We start from the raw sequence: 24,156 nt of genomic DNA, 5'->3' as shown, positions 1-24,156 counted from the left end.
TTATCAATGGATGCTTTTTTTTTTTTGTTTATTTTACAGTTGTCTGTAACTGCATGCTTACGCCACCCTCTGACCAAATATGATGTTTATAGTTTCTGGTATCTTGTTGTATTTAATAATCTAGCAGTCACTCTTTCTAGTGAAAAATCAAAGAGTACAGTCCATCTGTCCAAGTAATTTGCCAATGTTAATTTTGCCATCAGTTTCCTTGAGTCTGGTGTTTCATGTGAATGCATGAAGGTAGCTTTTGATGTCCATATTCAGCATGATGCATATTTATGGATCCATTAAATTTGGATGATGTCCATATTTAGGATGAAGTATGATGTCCATACTTCAAGGTCTCGAGCACCAAGTCACATGAGCAAGCATTTCCCCATTTGGGTGTAGTTAGGACCATCCATGAAAATGATGATGATTGAAAACAATTCTCATTTCTTTTTTGAAATCCACTATGTGATGTCTTGCATGAGTAGCTGGGGGGGGGGGGAAACAAAGTTTGTCCTGACATGGCTATCTGCAGTGAAATGTAGTCCTTGTGGAGGTTCATGACCGCACAGCCACACGGATGTTTACCTGCAGTTTGCCCTGTGGAAGAGAATTTTAAAGATAAGCCTGGAGCGTCAAAAACAATGACATCTGAATCCTCTTGCAGGGTTTCAGCTTCATTAGTATTCTTCCACATCATTTCAAGTTTCTAACCTGTATCAAGGCACGGAGTCCTAAAGTGCTGTGGTGCCCTGATGGAGACCTAGAAGGACAGCCCAATAATTTCCCTTCCTGCAGAAATGCATGAATTAGGGTTGAACTCTGGTGTTAGCCCTGGGGTGTTGCCTGCTAGCATGGTTCTGGAGTTAATTGAAGCCTGTAATGATATACGAGGTCTCTGCATTAGGTATCCAGTGAGCAGACTGTTGAATAGAGCAGCGTTAGGCAATTTAAAACTAATTAACTTGGTCTAGAAAGGCGACAGTTAACATGTCCGGAGGAAAGTTTGAATAGAAAATATTTGGCTCTCAATAGACTGGTAGCTGGCATTCTTTTGTCCAACCTGTGTTTAGCTGTTACCCTACTGTGTGTATTGAATTGGCAAGTGCATTTAAGATAGACTGAAGTGAAAGAATTTTCTTCAAACAGGAAGTCATTTAGATGACTGAAATGGATCCTAAGTACGTTTGTTGATTAAATAAGAAATGCATATGAAGTGAAAAATGTTGGACTAACTTATTATGTGAATATTTTATGCAGGGATTATATTACCTTCACAGTAAAGGAAAAATGCACAGAGACATAAAGGTAAGTAAAAACTGAATGGAATTTGTGTTTTTGTAGTAGCCTACACCATCACCTCTTAAGGGTCTTTATGGTTACACAGCAGTTTTGGAAATCATCTTTATAAGGTTTTTCTGTTCAATATATATATATATTTTACCCAGCAGAAATAAAAACTTGTATACGCATGGAAGCAGTTCGTTCTTTTGACTGGAGCCGCACACACATTTAGTCCAGGGCTGTAGAATTTCAGCATCAGCCATGCTCCAGAACGGCACGTGTTCAGCTGGCCCTGGGCGTGTGCTTTGTGCAGAAGGAAAGGCTCTGTGTTTTCCCCACCTTTCCAAGAAGCTCAAAGTACCCTTCCGGCTGAACCAGCGAGTAAACAACTGTTGCTTTGGCTTCTTGCCTCTTTTCTGGGGAGCAGATTGCAGGGCAGCGGCTGCCGTTCTGCATGGTTCTTGCCCCGACTACTTGCGTCTCCTCCCTCACATACTAAAATTAGAGAGGGTACCATGAATCAAGGCTCTTAGCACCGACGTAGTTAAAACTTCACCTCTACAGAGCTGTATCAATGGTAGCTTGCTCATACTATTATACTCCCTGGTAATAGTTTCCTTCTGATACTTCCTGTTGACTTTTTGTCCTTGGAGTTTTATTACCTGCTATTTGCCTTTCTAAACTCTTCCTTGCGCAGTCTCTGGCTTAAAGTTGGCAGGCTTCCCTCCTGGAAATCAGACAGTGAATTGCTGGGCTCCTCTGTGTTGCGCATGTGATTTTTGTTGTTGTTTAGCTGTTTTCCCTGTTATTTTTTTTGTTTTTTTTTTGAAAACTAGGGATACAGTTTATATAGTAGCTTTAACTGGAGGTGCATTCTTACTGACTGCAGGAGAATATTTGGGTTTTGAGCGATGGTGAAAATTGTTTTTAAATGAAAGGTTAATTTGGACACTAAACTTGAAAGTTTTTCATCATACTTCCCAAGCGTTACTTCTCATCCTGTAGGGATGCAGTGGATATATATTCATTTCTAAACAGAACTGTGCTGATAAAACCACTTGGAATGCTTACAGTGAGGTTTTTTATTGCTTTTTTTTTTTTTTTACGAGCTGTTCTCATGAGCGTGGAAAAATACTATTTTCATCTGCAGATCTCTTGACTACTGAGTTATGTTTGCTTTCCTCAGTAGTTAAGTTATGTATTTAGAGTATCTGTCCTGTTAGTCTTGAAAGGTGGACAAGGTCAAGAGCATGTTAGCCAGGCTGTTACACTATTTACCTAGCTCCATTTATAAGGCTCATTTACTGTACTTGTGCAGGATTTGCCAAAATGAGTTGTGTGGCTGGAGTAGGACTGCAGGTCTGATTTCTTCCCAGTGAAAACCCCTTCCTGTATATAAATGATGTTTGGAAAGCCCTATGTGCTGTGCCTCTCTGCCCGGTTTATGGGCAGCACTGACATTCGTAGCTCTGTTCAGCTTTGCTTAGCCATCTCCAACCTTTGCTCAGTTCTGCTTGTAACTGGTTTCCTTCTTCCAGTCAGGTTTGTTCACAGTCCTTTTTATGTGGTAATTTTATGGTATCAGCTGCCGCTTGGGGTTGGTTTTGATTATTGAGCTGATTATTGAAGTGGTGCACATAGCCCCACAGCAGTGAGTGCTTACAATCGAGCACCAACAGAATCTCTCCTGCAGAAAGATGGAAATAGTTGTGTAAAACACTTGAATATCAAGGGAGGTCCTTAAGGCTATAATTATCATGGCTCTCAGATGAGAGAAACCCAGCCCCTGCATATGAAAAGAAAATCAAATTACTTCCGCCGTGACCTTTAGAGTTCCTATTTCCTTTCAATCACTGTAAATAGAAAAAAGAAAGTAAGAATTCATCCGCATAGGCAAATGATCATAATTCTGCTCTTGGAGAGGGCTTCCTGTACAATGGGAAACTTTGTAATACCATGGACTAGAGAATACTAAACTTGAAATTCATGAGAAACCCTGTGTATCTAAGTTCCATTATATCACAGAATGGCAAGTAGATAATTTCAGATACATTTCCGTGATAAAGCTACAGTTTCCTTGAACATGCAATTCTTGATTTATCTTTTGACCCCTTATTTGCCATTAGATCTCACAAAAAGATTTTTTTTTAATATAATATCAGGGAAATCTGCATGTTTTAATTGAAGTGCGCTTTTTCCTTTTAAGGGAGCAAACATTCTTTTAACGGATAATGGACATGTAAAGTTAGGTAAGTAAATAAAAATCTGTTGAGCTGTAAACCGTATGTGCAGTCTAAATTGTGTGCAGTCTAAGCAGTCTTTTTGTTTAATTATGTAAGGAATTAATGAATGTTAGAATTCATTTTCTCTTGCTGATAATATCTCACTCAGCACCATCACATTAATGTCTTCGGAGTAATTGGAGTGTGGTTTTGGAACACTGAAGTGAAACATTCTGATGTTGTACTGGAGATGTAAAAAATCAAATCACAGGCTTCTATGAAACTTAGCCTTTTTCTTCCTTGTGTTGATAAGAGGGACATGTTTGCAGTCTGCATATTTCTTAGGAGACTGAGAGGGGTTGACCAAAAGAATTTGAGAATCACCAAGCTTCCATTATTTGCTGTTGTTACTTATTTTTTGTTAAATATTTCCGGTATGTTTAGCAAACTCTTAAAAGTGAAGAAACCAAACTGTCATGGTCATAAACAGTGAATTGCATCAGATCAGTTATTAACTCTTTGTTATTTTTTTTTATATAGCTGATTTTGGAGTATCTGCGCAGATAACAGCTACAATTGCCAAAAGGAAATCATTTATTGGCACCCCATATTGGTAACTATGTTTTTAATTGCTTGTTAATATAATAGTAATGAACATAATACTATTGAAAATCTTATGTTAAAAGCATGCTATGTCTTTCTGACTAATCACTAAAGGCTGTCTGACTTTCATGGAATCATGTCTGGTTTTGTGCTACATCCTGAATTAGCTGAGCATCAAAAAAAAAACATTCAAATACCTTGAAAAACTTGAATATTGTCAGTGTTATGCTGTTACTATTGACCAGTGGATCTTAGTTTAGTCTGATTTTAAATCTGTCTGCGGTCTTGTTTTTAACTCTGATCTTAAATTTTTTTCTTCCCCAATATCCATTTTGGTGTCTTGCTTGGGTTACTTCCCTTTTATGCCAGACCTGCTTTTTTTTCTGCAACTCTTCAGCTGGTAATGAGTTTCATTTGTTTGTCTCTGCAGATTCTTTTGCAACTTGTGAAATGTTTTCTCTAAGACTTCTGTTTGTTTATTTTTAGGCATATAAGGCAAAAAACAAAGCAAAATACCACCACAACAAAAAATGATAGAAAAGAAACTTAAGTTTGAGTTCAGTCTGTACTGTATCTTATTCTTTCCTCAGTCAACTAGTTTGCATAATTTATCTTCTCCTAAAGTTAAGGTTTTTCCTTTTTTTTTTTTTTCTTTCTCTTTGTACTGGACATGGTTCCCTTTTTGCCTTGAAGTAAATGATGCACGTTCTTCCCTGTAAAATAGCACTTCTGTACATTTCCTAGACAGATATTGCAAGTTCTATTGTGTGACAGCATAGTATTTACGAGAAAAATGTATGTACAAAAAAAAAAAAAGCTACATTCAAGTATGCAGTCTTGAAATAGACTCAAGCACAGCATTTTTAGCATTTTTCTGTAGCATAAGTCACGCCAAGGCACAGATTCACTTCCCTTCCTAAGCAGTGCAAACACCCATCGGTCATGATTGTGTAATTGCACTGTGGCTCTGTTTCCTGACTGAGATGTCTGGGGTGACTTCAGTCCTGACCTGTATCGCTGTGAAACTTCCAAACTGGGCCATGCTTCTCAAGTGACACGCCATAACCTTAAACAATAATCATGAAAGCATTATATGGGTTAAATACTGACAAAAAGCACCAGTTTGTCTTTGGAAGTCATCTCAGATTTGGGGAGTAGAAGAGAGGAAGCAAAGCTTGAGGCTGTGGAGAAGATTTAGCTGTAAGCAGTGTGAAGATTTGAGCGATTGTTAGAGGTATGGGCAGAAAAGGGCACCATGGTGGGATGGGAGAGAAATGAAAGGCAAAACTACTGTGTAGTGTCTTCAGTTCTAGTAATCCCACTATTTACCCTTGTGTTCCTTCTCCTCCATGACTTCGTAAAGTTAATGGCTCCCCTATGCACTGCTAACTCATTTTTTGATTATATTTTTAATGAACTCTAGTGTAAGTATATGTACATATAGTTTACGCCAACCGTGAAATAAATCGTACCACAAAAATCTGATGTTGCCTTCAAATCTGCAGTTAAAAACACACCTGTGTTTTAAATATTACATCACTTGAAATGTCTCTTAAGTAATGCTGTCTGCTGCTTTACTGTAGCACTCGTTAGGTGACATTCTTCTGTTTTATCTACGTTGTGTTGCATTTCTTATTCCACTGGTCCTTTTCAGGTGATCTGGGCTAATGAAGTTCAAAGCTTAAAAACTTCAACACTTGACATCCGATATGGCTATATCAATCAGATCCATAGTTTACTTTGGCAATCCAAAGCATGCCGCAATTCCTAGAGAATTATTTTATTTAGGTATTCCTATTTGTGTTGATTATGTTTGTAAAATTTTTCTCCCTGAAGATCTGAATCTGCTTTGTAGACTTAAATGAGCTCCTTTGACGTAACAGTGAAGCAGGCTTTACAAACAAGAAGTACTCTGCAGAACTGGCAATAAGTCTTAAGGCTTTATGCTTTTAGGAGAGAAGAAAGCGTGTCTTCATTGCATTTCTAGTTAGAGTTTTTGAAGTCATGTGATTACTTTCTGGGCCATGGGTGTATTTGGGTGGTGTTTGGATTTTATTCTAGTTTGGTTGTCCACTGGTAGTTCCCTGTGCTCCTGCACAAGATTGTTTTCATCCACTTCCTTCCTGGAAGATAATAGAGGAAAACTGAATCATTGCTACAGTGAAGGAGGGATCCTAACGTGGGAATTGTTTGCCTATCACTACTTTCAGATGAATAAACAAGTACCACAGTGTTTATTCATTTGGACAAAAGGAACTAGGGAAAAACTTGACACAGTTTTGTGGACTACAGGTTAAAATTTAGAAGTTCAAAATCAAGAAATATATCTATGATGTACCTTTACGCATACGTGCATGCATGTATGTATATATACATACACAGAAAAATATATATATGCTGTGTATTAAATAAGATCTATGGGGATATAAAAAAAAAAACACGCTGCTGCATACAGAATGTTTAATTTGTGATGGAAAGTGTATCTAAACCAAGACATCTTCCCTCATTTAGGATGGCACCAGAAGTTGCTGCAGTGGAAAGAAAAGGTGGCTATAACCAACTCTGTGATCTGTGGGCAGTTGGAATAACTGCTATAGAGCTTGCTGAACTTCAGCCTCCAATGTTTGACCTACATCCAATGAGGTTAGCAAGGAGTTAAAGCTCGGTGTATAAATGCAGCTTTATAAATAATCTGTTTAGATAAGCTGGCTGTGTGTGCTTCTGGTGTTTGGGGCTACTGCAAGGATGTTGGGTTGTAGCAATCCTAAGGACTCTTTTTGGTGCGTAAATATGTGGTGGTGTCCTGGTAGCATCTCTTAAACTGATGGGCTTCTTACTGCCAACAAAATGATGTATTTACTAATCTGTCTCACGTGCGTGCGTGTGTGTATCCATCTCACAATGTAAACCACAGAAATACTGTCTTTTTTTTCAGAGCACTTTTTCTAATGACAAAAAGCAACTTCCAGCCTCCTAAATTAAAGGACAAAATGAAATGGTAAGCACTTCAACATTTCAGTAGATTAGAATCCATTGTCCAGCAAAATACGTGATTCTAATGTTTACCATTTCATTTCACAGGTCCAATAGTTTCCATCACTTTGTGAAAATGGCACTTACAAAAAATCCTAAGAAAAGGCCTACAGCTGAAAAGTTACTACAGGTAAAATTTATGTGATTTTTTTATTTGTTTTTGAAGTTACAAAATTAAAATGTGTTTACTATGACTGATTGGTATTTTAATGTGTTTTTTCCTTCTGTCTTTCAGCATCCTTTTGTTACTCAGCCACTAAATAGAAGTCTTGCTATTGAACTTTTGGATAAAATGAATAATCCTGATCATTCCACTTACCATGACTTTGATGATGACGATCCTGAGGTAGGAATACGTTTTAACCATAGAATCAGCTTGAGTTTTTGTTTGCCAACAAAACTAATTGATTGGATACTTAATTATTTTTTGTTGAGCCACAGAAATGTGATCTCAGAATGGTCTGCAGGGTTCTGTTCACTTCAGTTTATTCTCTTGTTCCATGTGTAGACTTGTGATCTTACCAGACACTTACCAAAATTCATTGTGTTTGAGGGAGAGAAGATTAAAGAAAGATGTAAACATTTTAATCTTATTTGTTGTCCTTCCGCATTTTATGGTGCAAAAGTAAATGTGGGCTCCTCCAGTCCTGCATTATTGTGCACCCTGCTTTCTGTTTCTTCATGAAAATGTCTTTATCTGCAAAGAACGCATTCATAAAATCACTTTATATCCATATATAACTTGTTTCTTTGCTTTTAATCTACTGTCTCAGCAACTTTCCTACTAGAATAATGATTCTGTAGTTGTTTTTGTCAACTGTTTTGCTGTGTTTCTTGCAGGTTTTATTTTCTATCTTAGAATATGAGGCTTGATTTCCCTCACAATTTTATCAAATGCAAAGTCTGGTTTTCTGCTTTAACAGCAGGTTAAAAATATCATGCTTATGTAAGGTGATAAACAGCACAGGACTGAAGTGATTCTTAAGAGAAGACGTATTTTGTTATTGCATCCTGTCAACATGCTTAATTGTATCTTAGTGAAGGCTTCTCAGATGTATACAGTTCCTTAAGTAATTACCTCTTATGGGGGAAAAGAAATCCTTTAGGCACAAATCGACTCATTTATGGCATATTTGTGCTTTGTGTGTATTGCGTGTTTTTTTAAAAAATAGGGATAAACTAGTCTAAAATGTCTTCAAATGAATATAGGCTTAAAAAAGCATCTACTTTAAGATACCCACTTTCAGATTTTGAAAGTTAAATGAGGTTTTGTAGTTTCTGTAGAATCAAAGACAAGTTGACATGCACTGAATCTGCTTCTTCCTTCCTTAGAAGTTGAAATAAATAGCTGGAAAGAAGCGAAAGTAAAATCTGTTTTTTTTTGCGGAGTGCAATGTTTAAGTGGGGAAGGAGAGGAAGGCATAAAGATTGCATAGTCAGTACTCTTAAAAGCAATTCCAAGTAGTCAAGCTGTGTAAAATAAATCTAACTAAATTTTATTTAATTTATTTAATTTAAACATGCAAGAAAACTCTTAATGTGTTTGACTCTCCCAAGAGAAGTTTCTGATTCCATATATCTCTGTCAGGAGACAGCACCGAGGAACTCGGTTCTGCTCTTTGTGAGGATCAGGTGGTGTTCCTTACCTTACTGTCTGTTCAGTGCTGGTAGACAACTAGGAGGCCCCCATAAAGTAGTATTTCTGTAGAAACCAGAAAATTAAGGCTTTCATAAGCTGTCGTAAGAAGTAAGATAGCTGTTTTCAGCATGCTTCATGTTAGGTAAGTGTTTGGGTCAGGCTAGCTTGCACAGAGTAGCTTTCCTGGAAATTGTACTGAATCATTGATGTGCCATTTCCCCGTGTCACTTTTACATATTTTCCAGTAAGAATGTGTCTTTATTTTGGGCCCCTCAGCTGGAGAATCTCTCTTCTCTTCGTGTGTGGGGTCACTTCAGCACACGTTTTAGTGATGGCTCTCTGTGGCTTTCAAAATAGTATTCGTTCTTATGTCCGTTCTGGTTTACCTTTAAGAAGTCTCTTCGCTTGTCCAATGTATATCACTTGTCAGTTATCCCATTATAAAGCCTGGTATCAGGAAAAAGTTATGTCTTGTCTGGGGAGAAAATAAAAATAGGAACTGTCTCACAACAGTGATCAGAGAAAAATGCATATTTTCAGCATTTATAAAGGAGCTGTATGGATTGACAGTATTGAGGGGATGAGCAAGTTGTCTTGAATGTCTTCTCAGTTTATTCTTCTGGATGCAAGTTCATTTGTTGTTCACCTTACGAGGCTTATGTGGGATTTTTGTTGTGTTCATGGACTTCAGAGCTAGACGTAATCCAGTTCTCTGTGTTCATCACATGGCCTTGGTCTGTTCAGTGGGCTTCAAATACCATTACCTATGGTGTTGGATCATCTTTATCAGATAGACAATTTAGATGTCACTTCTAATGTCTGCCCAAACCTCATTACCAGAATACTTTCCAGCAAGGCTTTTAATCAGCCTTGCAAAACGAGATTGATAGGGACACTTGGGAAAATGTTTCCTTACAAAATAAATGAGTGTAGTAGTGATGAGTGATCTGCCTCTGCACATAAAGCAGATGATAAATTATCTATGAATCTTGAGCAAGTTCTGTGTTTCAGGTATTCTGTCACAGATAAAAGTTGTGGTTGACACTGCAGTCATTCCCACTTTGTGTCAAAGAGGGTAAGAAACTTCCGTATTTTTTATACATGGTTGAACACTCTCGAAGACCTGTCTGTTCACAGGCTGGATGGAGATGTTCACCTGAACTTGGGGAATGACCACTCCTTCACTAGTAGCAGACACCTGAATGCATCCACCAAAAATTGAAAGAAGCAACGTGGCATAGTACAAACAACCCTGGGGAGGATCTTGAACGTTAGACCTGCACCCTGGTTTGTTTTTGTGTGTGTGATAGTCGGTCACTTTGGTTTTTATTGGCTTTTGGAGGCACAGGAGCTTTTCTAGCTAGCTGTGGTTTTTGAAGGCAGGCTGCTACCCACTGATGTTAGCTCTTCACCTGGCCCTTGGAGGTTTTATGGGAGTGCTATTTGTTACTGTTTGGGTAGGATAGCCTGGAGTGTTGTCGTAAAGATGAAACAGCGTGTGTGGGGAAATGCAATCAGGTTGTTTGGATGTAATCAGAAAGGTCTCCCGTGGATACAGAGAGTATTTGTTTGGCAGCAATACCTGTGATTGTGGCATTTCTGATGTTTTCCTCATTCCAACTAACGGAGCAGTACCTCAGTGGGTTTCTAATTCCAAGACAATTTCCATTTGGGACTCCCTTATGAATAAGGTATTGTAGGTGCTGGCAACTGCCTGTTCCCTTTAATCCTCTTTATTACGTCTGAGTCTTAGCACCCAGTATGTTTTGGGGATGAGATTGTTTGTGAGATCTGTACCATGCTTAACCTTGTGCCCAAATGGCATTTTGTGTTGGCAAGTTAACCTACATTTCTTTGTCCTCGGGCACAATTTGGGTGTCAGCTGCTTCTGTTGTTAAGTTGTCAGCATAGGTCTTTCAAGGTGAATTGCAGACTCTGTCCTCTGACAGAGCGATGAGGATTTGACTACTTCCAGTAATTCTGTTAGCCGAGGAAAAGGAAGTGTGAGGGCGGGTTCTGCACGTAGTACAGTGTGAATATCTGTGAACATCTGTGGCAGGATATAGGGAACTTCGAAAATAATGCTGCGAAGGCAAAAATGCTTTCTACCCACTCTAAACCTGGCTCCTGATGCTGGCATCACAAATGTGCACACACCCTGTGCAGGTGGGCAGTGCCTCTCAACCAAGGACTAGACGTAAGCAACCTTTCAGTGCTTAGTGTTTGAAATATTCAAGTGGGAAAAAAAAAAGTTAAACCTTGAACTGTATCCTGAGGTATCTAGAAAGCAATTTTTTAAAGCTCAAAAGAATGCAAAACAGGCAAACCAGAACTCTAGAAGAGGAGGATTGTCACAAGCTCCAAAAATGCAAGCCTCACTGTGAGCTGCATTTTCTCTCATGCACCCACAGTTTTGAAGCATATCCAGTTTAAAAAAAGACCAAAGCGAGCATAGAAGTGAGCTGAAGCACTCTGTACGTATGTTTGGCTTGTAATATAAAGCAAGGCACTTGTCTTGGATGCAAAGAGGATGGGAATAAAGCTTTCAGATAATACTTGAGGGTTAAACAGAGTTGCAGAGCATTTGTGACTTCTTGTGGTATTATACCAGTTAAATTTCTCTAATTGTCATCCCTTCATAGTCAGAAGTTGCCAGTGAATGATGAGTAAAAGCAAACTTAATGATGAGTAAAATGATGCAAACTTAACTTACAAGCATGTGAAATTTCTGACACTACTGTGTCATATTGCCTTCATTAAAAATTGTCTTGCTGCCATATATTCAAGACAGGAACATGGCAAACATACAGTTTTCACAGATTACTTGGGAGAAAGTTTAATTTATTTTTTTTTTGAGAGTAAGATTTCATAACAGAGGACATACTGAAAACACAATTAGGATTTAATTAGGATTTCTGTTGCTGATTTTGGGGCCTCATTTTACACATCAGTCAGTTGGTCTTGTATTTGTGAATACAAGAAAACCTGCAGTAGTAGATAGGAAAGAAAAGTAAAAATCCAACAGGGTCAAGGAAAAGAAAGCTACGTCTTAAAGTTCATGATGCTTCATCTGGTACAGAAGTAAATGGAAATCCAGGGAAAAATAGAGATGACCCATAAATACGAAGGTGAATTTCTAGAAATGATGGCATTGCTCTTGCCATACAACACAAGGAACTTGCTGTGTGATACCAGGGATACTGTCTCTTCTGTTCAGCTCTGAAAACCTCAGGCTAACTTGTCATCTATTGAAAGAAACTAACTGATGATGTTTTAGAAATCGGTTTAGATTAAAAACTGGGAAAATATGTTTGTCTGAACAAAGGAAAATCTGCTGGTAAGACTGAGTTAGTACTGCTGCTTATTTTGGATACTACCAATACTATTAAACTGAAAGGCACAGAAAAGAAATGTTATACGAGCAAAAGTGAATCATAGCCAATATTATCTTTATTTGCTCAAATCAAGAGTTTAAAAACCCCTTACTCTGAACTTGATGATGTTCTCAGAGAATTGTGGAGACATTGTAGTTAAATAATTCGAACTTTAAATTAGTATTTCTAACTTGAATGTACAAAAAAAGGGAATCTTTATTTTTAGCTTCTTCTTGATTTCTTTTTGATATTATGCTAAAGAAATATGCTTAAAAAAAAATCAGAATACCATGTTTCAAATGAGTATACATGGATATTCAAGTATTTTTTTTTTCTTCCAGCCTCTTGTGGTGCCTCATAGAATTCATTCAACAAGTAGAAATGTGAGAGAAGAAAAGACACGCTCTGAAATAAACTGTAAGCATATGTAGATGACAACATTAAACATTTTTAAATTAATCGTTAATATTCTCTTACAATTTCAACTAGTATTCTGGGTATTTGACACATAGAAACATTTTTATTGGTATGCAGCAAAATAAAAACTTTCACTTCCAGAATGTATCTGTAGGTGAAACAGTGTAATAAATATTTGTCTAAAATACTTGAATGCACACTTTGTCAGCACTTCAGTAAATCTTACTATTGCTTCATCTTAATTGAACAGTACACAGCCTGAGATCTTCTGATAGCTGGTTGGTATAGCCCCATATCTCACTTGGGCAAGGATATTCAGAGTGATGCCAGATTGTGCCAGGTACCAGAATGGCAAGGAAAGCTTTTTCTTCCTTAATTTAGTGTATTTGTCATGTTTGCTTTTGAATTGAAACAGATACATGAAAATCGGGAAAGGAGAAGGTTGATCACCAGCCATTAGAATCACTCCACTCCCAAATCCCCAAGTTTTATTCATTCCTTTGCTTGAATTAAATCATAGCATTTTCTTGCAGCTTTAGTTTTCTTTATCTAAAATAGAGGGGAGATGTCTTAGACCTGCCGAAGAGCTCTGAGAAGGTGTGATTAGTTTTCTCCAAACTTCATTCAAGGCTCTTGAGTCCTAATGAGTCTCCCTTAATAACACATCCAAAAGTAAATTCACATAATAATGTTTTTATAAGCTACAGCTGTACTAGACCTTTAAAGAGGGCACTTTGATGCCCTCCCTATTCACTGAATCCTTTTCCAGATTGTAGAGCGATTAGGTAGGGTAAACGATGATTTTGCTGCCTTCTGTGATAGAATAGTAGCATGTGTCAAAAGTTTCCATCAGTGAGCATAGAATACAGTCATTAAACCAAATTTATTACATGTGTTAACCTTTGGAGGAAAATTTTGTCTAATTGCTGCTTAACCTAAGTTGTTGTTTTCCTTTTCTCTTCTTTAGTTGGTCAAGTAAAATTTGATCCACCCTTGAGGAAAGAAACAGAGCCACATCATGAATTTGTGAGTAACGAGCAGCGTGTACAATGCACAATACATCATTCCCTGCAAATATCAGTGGAGGAGGGGAAATAAAAGATGCATAGCACACTTCCTTAGCACTACTAAAATCAGTAGTAATTCTTCCAACAAGGGGGAACATATTGGTCCTAAATATTTGGTGTTATTAGACTGTACGCATCAAGACCCCCTTCTTTGTGGGTTTTATCAGGTGTGATGTATGTGCTAAGCAACAGCTCTTTGTGGTTTTCCTCTATCCTTTATACCTCATTGCCAAGTATATCATTCCCTTTACTTAGAGTTACAGTTTTAATTGTAGAGTTGCTCTGTGTATACTCAAATGCTTCTCTCCCTCATGCTCATATTGACAATGATTACTATTGGAAATAATCATAAAATTGAGAGCCTGGGAAGAAGTATGATGCGTTTGAAAATGGGTTTTTGGGGGGAGGTTTACTTTCCCATGCAAACAAACTTCTTGTAGCCCTGAATCACACCTGAGCCACACGGAGTCTGGCAATTGGTGTATTGTGTGATGATATAGTGCTGATATTTTCCTCCTATGGGTCCATCAGTACAAGCAAGGGCTACGAGAACTCAGGCAGTGGGGGAAAAGGTGTCTGTGCTGTCTCTTACACGCCACTGCAGTAACTTCTGTGATGGAGGCTGTTGCTTTCCACATCTGAGCACTTGGGCAGTTTCTTCCCATTTCTGGGAAGGTCAGTGTTTCTACCATCAGCTCAGCAGTTACCTCAGAATCATTTCTGAACTAATTCCACATTATCAGGACTTGGTTTCTGTGCTGCATTGTCTGGATTGTGAAGAAAATTGGAGGCATCATGTAATTCAAAGTATGATGCTCTTTACTTTTTAAGAATTTTATATATAGAGAATCACAGTTGCAAAAAGATGTGCCGGAGAAGCTGAAGTTTTAAAATACTTTCTTTCATTTTGATTTTATCAGTCACTCACTGTACAAACCAACTAGTGAGCTGGACAGCTTCACTGGGGCAGGGAGGTGTTTTCATTGTACTTTAAGAACCTGAGTTGCTAAGCTGCAGAGAGAGATTTTCTGCAGGGGGTTGAAGCATGACTTCTGAGAGCACTTCTTTTGGCAGGTATGCTTGGAAAAGAGAAATTGGGCCTTTTCCCACAGCGTGTGTTAGCAATCAGGACCTTTGCACTTCAGAATCTTAGAAGCTCTTTCTGCTACAAGAAGGGACTTGAACTATCCAGATTAATTCTACTGATAAGGAAATATTTTAGTATTATGTATTCCTCTGCGAGTTTGCATATTTCAAGCCTGTCCAAAGAACTTGCCTTCTCTCTCTACAAAGATCTGTAACTGCTTTTATGGATCTTTCTCAAGACAGAAATTAACTGCCCCTCTGCCCATAACAGAATAAAGCATACAGACATGATTTGTCCTTTCAAGATACAAGAAGTCCTTCTTTTAGGACATCTTAAGTAATTTTCACCTTTAAAAGATTAATACATTCTTTCTGATTACCTCGCAGGAGTGTGTTTTTTTTTTTTTTTTTTTCCCCTCTGTAGCGCTGGTCTACTTATTTGAGTTTGTTTTCAGTGTGAGCATGAATGGGAAAGAACGAAACAACCATCAGCTTGTCTGTCACAGGATTACTGTGACATATCTAAAAATGCAAGCAAGATAGATAGTTCCTGTAGGCAAAGGTAATTGCTTACATTAAGTATTTGTATCCGTGGTAGCTGTTTTTGTAACATATGACACTGTAGACTGAATTAGAAGAGTCATGTTGATTCTTACAACTGCTGTTAGCCAAGAGAGAAGCATAACTGTCATTTTCCAAGTGATGATGCTGGGTCTAGAGACAAAAGAAAAAATATATTTTGTTGTTAGAAACCAACCATGGAACAAATGGACAATTGCAATTGGCATTTTCAAGGAATGGCAGCTCTAGCAAAAGAGCCTTCATACAAAGCAGGCTAGAGGAGAAACTTGTAATAAACTACATCCTCTGGGGGAGGCTGGAGAGAGACTTGGAAACAGGAGCAAGAGATGCTCTCTCTTTTTCCAACAATAATGTGAATCTATTTGTGTTAAAGCAGTTCTCCTGACCCTTTTGCTTTTGTCTCACTAAAGCTTGTTTAAACTCCATGCTAATTTACTGAAGGGTATGAGCGCACAAGCCAAGGGACTGGACCACTGCTGAATGATGATTTATTGTTGGTGATGCCCTCATATTTTATGCTGGTACACACATGCCTCTTACTGAGGCAGGTTGTCACCCATTACCACAGCTCAGGTGTTGAACAATAAGTCATTATTTTGGCGTGATTCAGTAGCATTTGGTAACGTGACAATACCCTTAGCTGTGTTCCCCTCTCCTGCCTGAACTGTTTTAACATGGTTTGAGCTTCAACTAACAACTCTTTTTTTCTTTTTAGCGAGAAAATTTCCCTTTATCTATCCCTGGCTTTCAGTCACAATGTAAATAACTTGAGTTTCTTGATCTCTATCTAATGAACAGCCTGACAGTAGCGATTTTTTGGACAATTCAGAGGATATATACTACACTGCAAGATCTAACCTGGTATTTTTCATCTTATGCCTTTCTTTGTCAGTGTTGGTTTTGTCTTTGTTTTCCTTTTCCAAAGCTCATGTTCTGTCCTGTTGTTGTAGTGGTGTTCTCATCTGTGTAAAAGCCATTTGGTGCAAGGATTATTCTATGTGAACCTTTCTGTAACGTAGGATGGAATTCTTACAATGTGCAGTACTGAAAGTGTTTAACCCATACTCATGTTTCATTGAATCACTCCTGTAGAAGGGGCTCAGTATTACACGTTCATTCAAACTTATTTAACTGCTTTACAATGCATAACATGTTAATTTTATGGAGGGTGATTAAAAAAGAGAAACTACATCCTCTTTGTATTTTTGCTTGGTAGTTCCTTTAAATAGTTCCATGAAAGACCATAAAATTATATAACATTAAATATCCAAATTCTCCAGATAGCAGTTATATTACAGAATGAATATAAACTTAATACAAATAACAGAAGGCAAGGTCATAAGTGTTTTCAATGGCATTTGGCACCATTTATACTCTGATATATTTTCCAAATTTTCTGTTACCACACTGCGAAAGAATTCAGTTGTTAGCGCTGCAGCGTGGAAATTACTGTAGAAAGCAAATTTTCTTATTTCTTTACTCTTTAGGCACAACGTAGTTAGGAAAGTAATGGTTCTGACTTTGACAACTTCTTATATGGTGGAAAAAATGAAGCTACATTTTATAGCAGATGAGGGTTATTTTAGTGGTTTTCTTTGATTTGTGAGCTTTTTAGTATAAGTGTACTTGGGGGGAGGAATGGAAGACTGAGGTGTTTGGGGATGTTTTTTGTTTGTGATTTGTTGTTGGTTTTGGCATCAGTTGGCTTGGTGCAACTTGAATCTGCCAATACTGTAATTACTGAGAGCTTTGACTCATTTTTGGAAGGAACTTCATGTGGAATTCCTTGGTAGAAGAAATGTTTCACAAATTGTTTTGAGATTAGTAGCTTAGATTTCTCTATATGTGGTGGGAACAACTCATCCTGTGCAGTTGCTCTGGTTTTGGGGATGGGTTTTTCTTGCTTTTATTTTTGTTTTGCTTTTTGGTTTTCAGTTATTGCTTTTTTGATTTTTTTTTTTCCTTCACATCTCCTTTGGCATTGTCACATATCCCATTAGCTTAAAATCTGAGGGTCTAAAGGGGATATGAGAACACGTCTCCCAAATGGACCATCCTTCTGTTGCATGAGGCCCTGAGCAACCTGATCTAGTGGGTGGCATCCCTGCCCATGGCAGGGGGGGCTTGGAACGAGGTCATCTTTAATTAAGGTCCCTTCCAACCCGAGCAATTCTATGAGTTTATGATGTGCTGTTTTGCGCTTTTTCTAAAATGATAACTATGATGAAATTGATAAACTACTGATGTTGCAATCATGAAAGGGTATAGCAGGGCCAAATTTCTTTCAGTTAAAATATTTTTGCTGTATTTAAACATTAGTTTAGAAATAGCCTCAGGTACATAATATCTCAAGGAATAATATTATTTTCTTCAACCTGTGACTTCTTTCAGGTTTTTTTTCCACCAGATGGTGGAAAAAATAGAGCTTACTGTTGACGGGAATCAAATCAAAAAGTCATGTTGAGCAAATAGAAATATTTTAGTTTGGGTTTTCCTGATCATCAATGAAATATTGTGTTGAAAATCTTTTTCATAGCTGAAAAATTGTTTTTGGATGCATCCACCCCGGTCTTGGAAACCAATCGATAACAACTATAGTCGCTTTTTTTCTTTGTATTGGAGGAAAAATTAAATGATTCTACATTGGACTTCATACAATTTAGTCTGGAGTATTCAACACACAGTGGAAAGTATTGAATTCTACTTTTTAAGGAAGTGGGGATGGAGGAGGTGAAAATGTCAAGTTTCAAACTGAAGTTGTTTTCAGTTGCTGTCAACTTAGCATTCACTTTAGATTTCTCTGGCAAAGTATTCACTAAGGGATTTGTGGTTATCATGCTATGCTTGCTGTTATATTTGCCAGAGGTATTTATACATTAGATCCGTGGTGGGTTTTTTTTTTGCTTATAAACATTCTGGATTTAATATTTTTTAATAGTCTTTGGCAACAGTTAATTTTCAGAATGCAGTGTTTCAGCATAGCTTTTTGGTGTTAGTTATTTATTTGTGGCATAGAAATTGACAGATTTGTAGGAAAACCTTAAGTTAAAGAGAAGTGACTGACGTAGATGATAAACTTTGCCTGGAAGACTTACTCTTTGGTTTGTTGAGGTCGTTTTTCTCCTCACTACACACGCATATGTATGATTTTCACTTTGTTAAAAGCCATATATATTCCTATTCCTGCTTAGTTATACTATATTTTGAGAGTTACATTAGTTACCTATTAGCTGGATTTCAGAAAGTCTTCATACTTCGCTCTGCTTTGGTTAATGAAATGATGTGTGATCCTTAGAAGAAAATGAGTAAAAATGTGAGGGGAAAAGTACATAAGGGTTAGGAATGCTTTTGTATTTGCTTTTTCTTTTCCTTCACTGTATGTTTTCGGTACTTTCTACCTCAGCAAAAGTAATCAAGAAGATGAGATGCTGAATTTCGTTGCTAGAAGGCAGTTTTAAAATATTGTGTAGAGGTGTCTGTTTGATTGGGGCCTTACCATAGTTAATTAGGGTGGTGATGTTCTCTTACATGGATGTAAAATAGTGCTGTTTGTGCCAAGCAGACACTCAGACAAAACGTATAGAGAACTGAAATACAAGGAAGAGGGGAACAATAGCTACGTAGCAGTAACGCACAGGAAAACCTCAGTCAGTCACCAGGGAGGAATTACTTTTGCTCATGGTTAAATATATATATATATAATTAGCTATTTCTGTTATGCACAGAAATTAAAGAATGTGATTTTTAATGAAGTAAAGGCATTGGAAGTGTATATTCATTAACAAATATTAAAGCTTGTCTTAAAATAAGCATTCTTTTTTATGGGGTAGCATGATAGGAACTGCTTAATCATTGTTCTTATTAAGAAATAGGGATGCATATATGCCTTCTTGTTTGCTAAGTTTGTAGTCAAAGGTGATGCGTAGTCTTCAAAATTCAGATTTACTTCCCCAGAACTTTGTGGATTTAAAGACTTAAGAAACAAGGTCATTTGAACAAACAAAATGAATAGATTAACGTTCCAGGATTAAAAGATATGTGAAGTAACTGTGAATTGCTGGTTAACTGTATACATTCAGTTTTGCTTTTTGAGAGACTGAACACTTAAAATAAATTTTTCAGTACAGCTCAGCCTTCGAGAACAAATCTGTTGATTAGAAAAGAAGACTAAAATTTACAGTAATGCTTAATTCAACATGAAGTTCTGCAGAAAATTCAATAGCTTTTTTTTGAAGCTTCAACTGCTGAAGATACTATAGATTTAATCATTTTTTGGGAACTTGTTTTATAGCATCATTGATTTCTTTGAAAGGTGTAATTTGCCTTTTTACATGACTTCTTCCTTTAGTTATACCCAGACTGGTGAGAAGAGCTAGTGGTTATTCCCTGTATTATCTCTTTTCCAGAGTGATTGTTGTCAGCAAATAGCCTTCTGTCTTGTACACAGTTATGTTGGTTTAGGAATGGGTCCTTCGTAACCTGAGCTTGAAAGCAGAATAATATGGGGTTGTATCTTAGATTTAACAGCAAAGTTATTAATGATTTTCTCATTCCTACTAGGTGTAGGTCTTAAGCTTCTTTTGGAAAATGTTTAGTCATTCAGACTCATTTAGTGTGAATGTTGTCTGATTGGAAAGAGTTTTAGTTAACTAATTGGCATGGTATGTATCTTAAATGAGAATATTCATGGAGATTAATAACATTGTTGGGCCACTTTCAGGATGTGGGTGAGGTGATAGCCTTTATTAAAGCAGATGTTGCATCATTTAGTAATTCATGCTAATTTGTTCTTCCCAGTGGGAATCCATACATGATAAGGTTTCTGTTTTGTTTATGTTTACATTTGGCTTTTAAAATAAAAATCTACTTATACTTGTTGTTCTTATAAAATATAATAGCTCTGTGGAGGGTTTACATGATAAATGCAATACTTACTGATGTTTGTGTATTAAATATATACAGAAGGTCTATAAAGTCACAATTCCACAATATATTTGAAAATGAAAAAAAAAAAAAAAAAGCTTCCAAAAAGCTGACTAGCTCTAAACATGTGTCTGATAGTCAAGAGTGAAAAAGAGTAAGTTTCCCTAGCAATGGGTTACTTGACTCCACATCCCCACATTTAGGTTGAAAACCAGAAATATTTTAAAAGTTTGCAAGAATGCTAACAGGCTAGTCAAGGACAGGGAGTGAAAAATATATCCAGTTATAATCATAGTGAAATAAATGCTAATAGCACAACAGTAAAATGAATAAAAAATAAGCTTTTGTCCTTTTAAAGAATTTAAGCATAAGTAATTCTGGCAGATGTCATTTTTCATAAAGAGAAATCCAGTGAAGCTTGTAAGGTCTGGTGACAGGTGAAGGCTCTTTATGTTTGCCTATTTTCTCTTATTAATTTTCCTGTCGTTGCTGTACAATGTATATGGTCATGCATTGCATGATGTGTAAATTAAAATGGACAAGCATTTTATGTCTGGCCAGCATAAGATTTCTGTTTGCTGCTTGTGATTAATGTGATTGTGCAACATGCAGACAAAGCACTTGACACTCAAACTGAAAATCTCAGATTTCGTTATACCAATCTGGGGTTATTTTTCTCCAACAATCCTTTTTCTGGCATCCTCTTACACAGACTCACACTGCCTGTTTAACCTTGTTGTTTGTGAGTCTAGTGATATCTTATGTTTCCAGTCTTGTTATTTTCTGCTTCAGGCCTGAATCTCCAAATACCTGTGCTTGCATTTGGCTGCTGTGGACCTTTTTGAATAAATTATTTTAGGAATAATTACTGACTCACAGTCAGGAGAATTAGATCAGTGTATCTCTGGTGGACTGGAGTGTGTCAGCTGATGGTGAGGACCAGCAGAAAGAAATTGCCTGGATGATGTTATAGATACTGGGAATTACCAAGGCTGAAATTGCAGAGGGCTTAGGATGGCCTTTCACAGGGGAGGGAGATTCTCTGAGTGAGCTGTTGGGGTACAGGAATAGAGTAAAACTGTGGAGAAGGAAGATAAGGATACCAGAAGGTATCAATAATACCCGTGACTGAGGCCTAACCCCCTTCCACCTGCTGCCTCATGGAGCCTGAGGCGTGGTCCTGGAGGAGGGCGAGCCTTCCACCTGCACGGCCATTTCTGAGCCCTTTGTTCCTGTCACCTCATTTTTCTGTGGGAGTGGGTAGGGTTTGGTGGTGGTTCAGAGTTTAATTCTAGAAAGAGGTGTGTAATAAACTCATACTAAGGCTGACAAGTCTCATTGCAGTTTTTATACAACCCTCTGATCTCTACCTTTTTACATCATATCAGTTATGTGTTGTTTGTTTCCACAATATCTCACTTGTCCTGGGAAAATACGAGAAGTCACTGAAGCAATCAAATGCTACTGACAGCTGTGGTAGAAACACCCATGTGGAAACTACTACTTAGCTTTACAGAGTAGAGTTGAAGGTGCAGTAAACAAAACCCGGAACTCCTTGCCAAGCAGAAAACAACCTTTCATAGCTTTGTGTGAAGTGATTGCCCTTCAGTTTGGGACTGAAAGCTTGTGGTGGCTTGTGCTTTGGTATCTGGGAGCACTGGAAAGTCTTGTAGGAGACTTCTCCCCTGATTCTTAAAAACAGCCTTTGTGAGATCAGCCCCATGAGTTGTCGTTGTCTAGCCCAAGCTCTTGCAGCGTGGCTCTCTGGGCACTTTTCTGAAGGATGGCATGGTTTTGATGCAGGCTGCGGCCAAAAGGGGCCTGTTCTACAGAAGATACTACACAACTATTGAAATGTTGCCTAGGGAGGAGCAGTGTAGCTTCATTTGTCACTAACTTAGGTGATAAGTGATTAATTTCTCCTGGTGAACACACACAGTATTTTGGGAAGCAAGTTTATGTGCAGATTTCTCAGTGTGATCCATCTGAAGAAGCCAAAACCAGTAGTATCCTCCTGGCAGACGCAAAGTTGTTGGTGCTTCAGTATGGTCTCTTTATTCCCATTAATGAATTAAATTTGTATGCCATACGGCATCCATTGAATAGTGGTGTCTGAGGCCTGTTGGCACTTCTTTTTCTGAGTAGCCAGCCCTCAGTGATAGCTTGAGTGCTTTATTTTGCTGCCCGTTCTGTTAATACTGTATTTTTCTTTTTGATACAAAAGATATTGTTAAAATCTACGTAAGAACATAGAGTTATCCCTCAAATATATATCGGATAACCAGAGCTATTAAAACCCTTTTAGTGTCTTCTCTGCTTACTTCTTTAACATTGCCATGTGCTAAAGGCATTTCAGGCTCTCTGCCAGAAAAACTCCCCATCTGAAAGGAATACTATTAATGTGCCAGGGAGGGATGGCTGGCTTCTGTAAAAACTAGTGAGATCAATTTGATGGGGCTTGATCCATCACAAAGTCCTTTTTGTTGTGTTTTTTTTTTATTTCCTTTTCTACAGCTGACTTATTTGAGGAAAAGATCTGTGAGGCTAAGGAAGAAGCTAATGACAGTTTTAAAAGGAATTAGAGGTGCAGCAAGCTGGCAGAGGAGATTTTCAGGTGTGGTGGGCTTGAGAATGGTGTTAGAGGCCAGAGGAACTAGTTGGTGTGGTAGTTCAGGTGTTGTAGAGAGGGGTAACAGCAGTATGATGCGGGGTTGATGTGGGGTATGTTTGCTCACCTGTTCATCTTAAAGATTCATTCTCTTGTATTTCAGGATCTACAGCTAGAATATGGTCATGGTCCTCAGGGTGGCTACTTCTTGGGTGCAAATAAGTGAGTAAACAATGGCATTTTCTGTCATGTATATTCACTCAAGGCTGTTTTACTACAAGTTCACAAATGTGTGTTTAAACACATCAACTGAAATGGATGTAGTAAAATGTCAGGCTTATTTATATCAGTTATGGTTCCAAAGTCACTATTTATACAATATTAGTAATTGATACAGAATTACAGCACCTTTCAGTATTTGAGGCAATGTTGATCGTACTGTCTCTGTGGTGCTGTGAGTCTCCTTTTAAGAGCTGTTATCTTGGTCTGCTTGTTAACAAAATGTTCTGCATGGTAGGTGTTGCAGAGCACAATTTTACCCCATCTAGTAAGTACCACTGCTCTTCTTTGAAGTTCTGATATGAACCCCTTTTTAGTGTTACAGGGCATGAGGGGCATTCAGTTATAGAGGCTTTGAAAAGTAAAATTTACCTGTTTCAAAGACATTTAACTTTATAGGTTTAATATTTTTTTTGTATTAGTCATGTGAAATAGTTTTCAAAGATATCATTCCTTTTCCACCCAGTTTCTTAATTTCCGTTTATGCATGTCAGAATTATGATGCTTACCTTTGCGTTGCTAAATCAAATTCTATTTTAAAAATGCAGGAAATCTAAGCATAAAGCATGCTGTTTTTTTTTTTTTACTATCCTTTATAGATCAGTAAAATCTGTATACCAATATCTGTAGAAATCCTGTTGTTTCCTATTCCTGTATTTCACCTGTTATTCTTCTGTGTTTTCAAAGAGACAAAACAATGAATCTATTCCAGCAGTAGCTGAATGCTCATGTTACTTCAGCTTTTTTTAATGCTGCTGATTTTCTTGATTAGTATGGTTTTCTTCTAAATTTGATCAAGCTAAAACAGCCCTTATTTTACAGTACAAGGGCCACTGTGCTTAATAGCAGTACATTAATAAATACAAACATAACTTAGAAAAATGCAGCTCTGTTTGTTTGTTTGTATGTAGATGTTTGATTTATGTTCTGAAAGCTAGCTAAAATAATATGCTTTGCGTTATTTGCTGATAGAATCATGGGAGCATTTGCCTTGGTTTTTGATAATTAAGATTGTGTGCCACAATTAAACTGTCTTCTTATTCTTATTTAA

At 37.5% G+C, this 24,156-nt stretch overlaps 1 protein-coding gene across 5 annotated transcripts in view; it reads left to right on the top strand.

Annotated features, from left to right (window-relative positions):
* MAP4K3 (mitogen-activated protein kinase kinase kinase kinase 3) overlaps positions 1–24,156 on the top strand; it is an 80,095-nt gene that overhangs the window by 23,131 nt on the left and 32,808 nt on the right. For 3 of the 5 annotated variants that reach the window (XM_068675532.1, XM_068675531.1, XM_068675530.1), the window contains exons 6-16: positions 1,249–1,296; positions 3,479–3,521; positions 4,035–4,107; positions 6,609–6,740; positions 7,033–7,095; positions 7,179–7,260; positions 7,366–7,476; positions 12,485–12,560; positions 13,528–13,586; positions 16,094–16,156; positions 22,990–23,048. In XM_068675532.1, the coding sequence (XP_068531633.1) occupies positions 1,249–1,296; positions 3,479–3,521; positions 4,035–4,107; positions 6,609–6,740; positions 7,033–7,095; positions 7,179–7,260; positions 7,366–7,476; positions 12,485–12,560; positions 13,528–13,586; positions 16,094–16,156; positions 22,990–23,048 (809 nt within the window). The remainder of the gene's footprint in view (positions 1–1,248; positions 1,297–3,478; positions 3,522–4,034; positions 4,108–6,608; positions 6,741–7,032; positions 7,096–7,178; positions 7,261–7,365; positions 7,477–12,484; positions 12,561–13,527; positions 13,587–16,093; positions 16,157–22,989; positions 23,049–24,156) is intronic. The other 2 variants (XM_068675534.1, XM_068675533.1) reach the window with 1 other exon arrangement.

Source organism: Anas acuta, chromosome 3 (genome assembly GCF_963932015.1).
Source record: "Anas acuta chromosome 3, bAnaAcu1.1, whole genome shotgun sequence".
Lineage (NCBI taxonomy): Eukaryota > Metazoa > Chordata > Aves > Anseriformes > Anatidae > Anas > Anas acuta.
The sequence above is the reverse complement of the archived record's forward strand: the minus strand, read 5'-3'. Positions and strand labels throughout refer to the sequence as shown.